Genomic DNA, 3,353 nt, shown 5'->3' on the forward strand with positions numbered 1-3,353 from the left:
AAGAGAGTGAAACATGATAATGTATGACAAATTGTGTTCTGCTTGGAGGAGGAACCAACAGAGTAGGGATGTCTCACGATCCGAAAGCCATTATCACAAACTCAGTGAACCACCACTGACCATCTGGTGGCCTGGCTCCACCCATGAAGGACACATTCCAGTCTTGACCAATGACTTCAAAGTATGAAAGAGAACAAGGGGCCAGACCATCAGCAGTGGGGAATAAAAGGCCAAGCCTTGAAGCAGCAGCACAAAGCTGCTTCTGACACATTTGTGATCGATCACCAGCAAGCTCCCAGACGTGACACCATGGTGCACTTTACTCCTGAGGAAAAGTGCATTATCAGTAAGCAGTGGGGCCAGGTGAACATCGATGAGACTGGAGGTGAAGCTTTGGGCAGGTAAGTATTGGTTCTCAATACTTGGTAGAGAAAGGCAAATATGACCCTGGTAGACTGACCAGGAAATTGCTCAAAGTTTTTGTATCTCTGATTTTCTATTTGCTGTTGTCCCATCATATAGGCTCCTTGTTGTCTACCCCTGGACCCAAAGATTCTTTGACAACTTTGGCAACTTGTCCTCTTCCTCTGCCATCATGGGAAACCCCAAGGTCAAGGCACATGGCAAGAAGGTGCTGACCTCCTTTGGAGATGCCATCAAGAACATGGACAACCTTAAGGGTGCCTTTGCTAAGCTGAGTGAGCTGCACTGTGACAAACTGCATGTGGATCCTGAGAACTTCAAAGTGAGTTTAGGAGATGCTCATGAGCTCTTTCTGGTTTTATAACTTAGCACAATAATGGGATATAAGACTATGATTGGAGAGATCAACAAAGATTTCAGAAGTCATAGATATGTTTTGTTGTTAGAGATCTCCAATGGTCATCAACAAGACCAATTTAATTCAGAAATAGTAAGGTAAAAGGCTATTAACAGTCTAATTTTTCAGAAAATGATGTGTTTATCCTGAGAATAATGTTATTGAATTGTAGCTTTGTACAAGGAAAAATAGAATTTGTCTGTTAGTAGATGAAGGCCTATCTCAATGAAGGAGAAATGCAATGTCTTACATTATATTTTTTTCTGATGAATGAAACTTAGGAATTGATGAGGGGCAGAATTTAGTGGCAGATCTTCTTGAAAAAAAAATACAACAAATTTTCTGAAAAATATTAAATTCTCTCAGTATTGTGACCAAATATAAACTTGTTCCTGCTTTGGTTGGAGACTTTAAACTCCAAGATCCCTTGCAACACTGGCATTCTATGTTTACTGAAACTAAACAATTATTAAATGAGAAAGAAAAAAAGAAAGAAGATAAATATGGTGAAATGTGGAAGGAGGATAAGATATAGGTAGTCAGAATGTTGAACGGAAGTCTCATAAAAATGAAATTGAATCCATTCTTGTCTTGGTTTAAGGGTAGGCACAATCCTTGGAGTAATTTGAGGTCAGAGTTTTCAGGGAATGTAGGTACATAGTCATTTCTTTCTTTGTAAATTCTTTTGGGAACACCTACTCAATATGCCTATGTATCATTTTGTCTTTTACCTAACAGCTCCTGGGAAACGTGCTGCTGATCGTTCTGGCCACTCATTTTGGCAAAGAATTCACTCCGGAGGTGCAGGCTGCTTGGCAGAAGCTCGTGTCTGGTGTTGCCATTGCTCTGGCCCACAAGTATCACTGATCTCTCTTCCCAGTTTCTTTAGTGCCCCTACTCATCCCCAGCGTCCTCCTTCTGTACCTGGGGACTAGGCTCAGCCTTGATGGCACAGTTTCTGTTTAATAAAATACATTCTATTCAGTAATCAAAAAATGATGTCTCATCTTCTTCGTATTTTACTCATGTGTTTAAAAAAAAAAAACCACACATGTTCATGGATTGAGAGCAGAGAGAGACATAGGAAGAAATAAGAGATTCTTTGAGTAGTATATTAGGATTTATCAAATAAAGGGAGGTGTTATTGGAGGGTACAGGAGAATCAGAGAGGACACCAAGATGGGGAAGAAGTTCTCTTGGGTGGGGCAAAGGCTTCATTAAGTGGACTGAGTGTGGCAAAAACATACGGCAGAGGGAAGGGAATGAGGGACCAAGTGGTATCTGCGAAATCAGATTTATGGTGAATGTTGTTTCACTCAAAAGAAAGATTTGTAGTGATCAAAACTCTAGACTGGTAATACTATTTTAATGTACTTGAACATACACATTGAAGAAATTAGCTTGATTTATATCTTGAGAAATTGGTTTGAATATAAAGAAATGAGTTAAAGTATGAGTTGGAAATTTCCAGAAAAAAATGTTTTCATGAACAAACTGCAGTTTGTTCTTTCCTGAAGGGTTCTGTTGTCTCAATGGGATGCCAAGACTGAGACATATTACATCATTGTGCATTATCTTCTGATTGAATGCTGTAAAATAAAGCTAGTTTCAACACAAATGAAAACTTTCATGGGAAAGATAAAGATTTCATGTAGAAAATAAAATACTAGCAAATGTGCCTGGTCCTAAATCAGCAAGGTAAAACTTGGTGTCATAGATGGAACTGGAATTCTGGAAGTAGAGGGGAGTATTAGGAAAGATTAGATAGTGCTGAGCTTTGACTATAAAAAATAAAATCTACTACTAGGCTATTAGCGACAATGAGTTATAAATATTCTTAGGATGCTAAGTGACTCCATGGATAAGATTTTGGGGGAAATAATCTTCTTATGCATGCTGGATGAATTCAAATTTTCAGAGACTAGACATGACTGATTATTCAAAAGGACAGATATAATGATTTAAACCTGAGGGGGGCAGAGAGATCTACAAAAGTGAATGATGTACAATGTCGAGGGAGGAAGAGATGGTATCTGATTGACGGAGGTGAGTGAGAAGGAAGGAGGAGCTGGACAATGACTGACAGGTCCCAGACTGGCTGAATGTAACAGGAGGAGGCCAGGCACTGGCCTGGAGACCCTCCTATAGGAGTGTGATTAAATGATTCACTCTTGAGGGAGTGCTGGTTTGCTCAGGGAATCTTGACATTCAGGTCCTGAGTCCACCTCTCAAATCGGGAGAATTTACAAGTTAGAATGCTGTATCTTCACAAATGAAACTTTCTCAGATATTCATTGCCCCCACACATTGATCAGAATTTGTCCTATGAATTATTTTTCTCTTTTCTGAATATATTAATTGTAAAATTGTAATAAAACAAGTAACAAAATGCATGTCAGTATACTTCTTTTTATTTATTTGACAGATAGAGTTAGACAGTGAGAGAGACAGAGAGAAAGGTCTTCCTTCCATTGGTTCACCCCCTAAATGGCTGCCACGGCCGGAACTACCCCGATCTGAAGCCAGGAGCCAG

The 3,353-nt window shown here is 39.4% G+C and overlaps 1 protein-coding gene across 1 annotated transcript; it reads left to right on the forward strand.

Annotated features, from left to right (window-relative positions):
* Positions 1 to 309: 309 nt before the first annotated feature.
* On the forward strand, positions 310 to 1,687 carry HBE1 (hemoglobin subunit epsilon 1). Its single transcript, NM_001171504.1, has 3 exons — positions 310 to 401; positions 523 to 745; positions 1,559 to 1,687. Exons 1-3 carry the CDS (start codon positions 310 to 312, stop codon positions 1,685 to 1,687), a joined length of 444 nt encoding a protein of 147 aa, NP_001164975.1.
* The last annotated feature ends 1,666 nt before the right edge of the window (positions 1,688 to 3,353 follow it).

Source organism: Oryctolagus cuniculus, chromosome 1, assembly GCF_964237555.1.
Source record: "Oryctolagus cuniculus chromosome 1, mOryCun1.1, whole genome shotgun sequence".
NCBI classification, from domain to species: Eukaryota; Metazoa; Chordata; class Mammalia; order Lagomorpha; family Leporidae; genus Oryctolagus; species Oryctolagus cuniculus.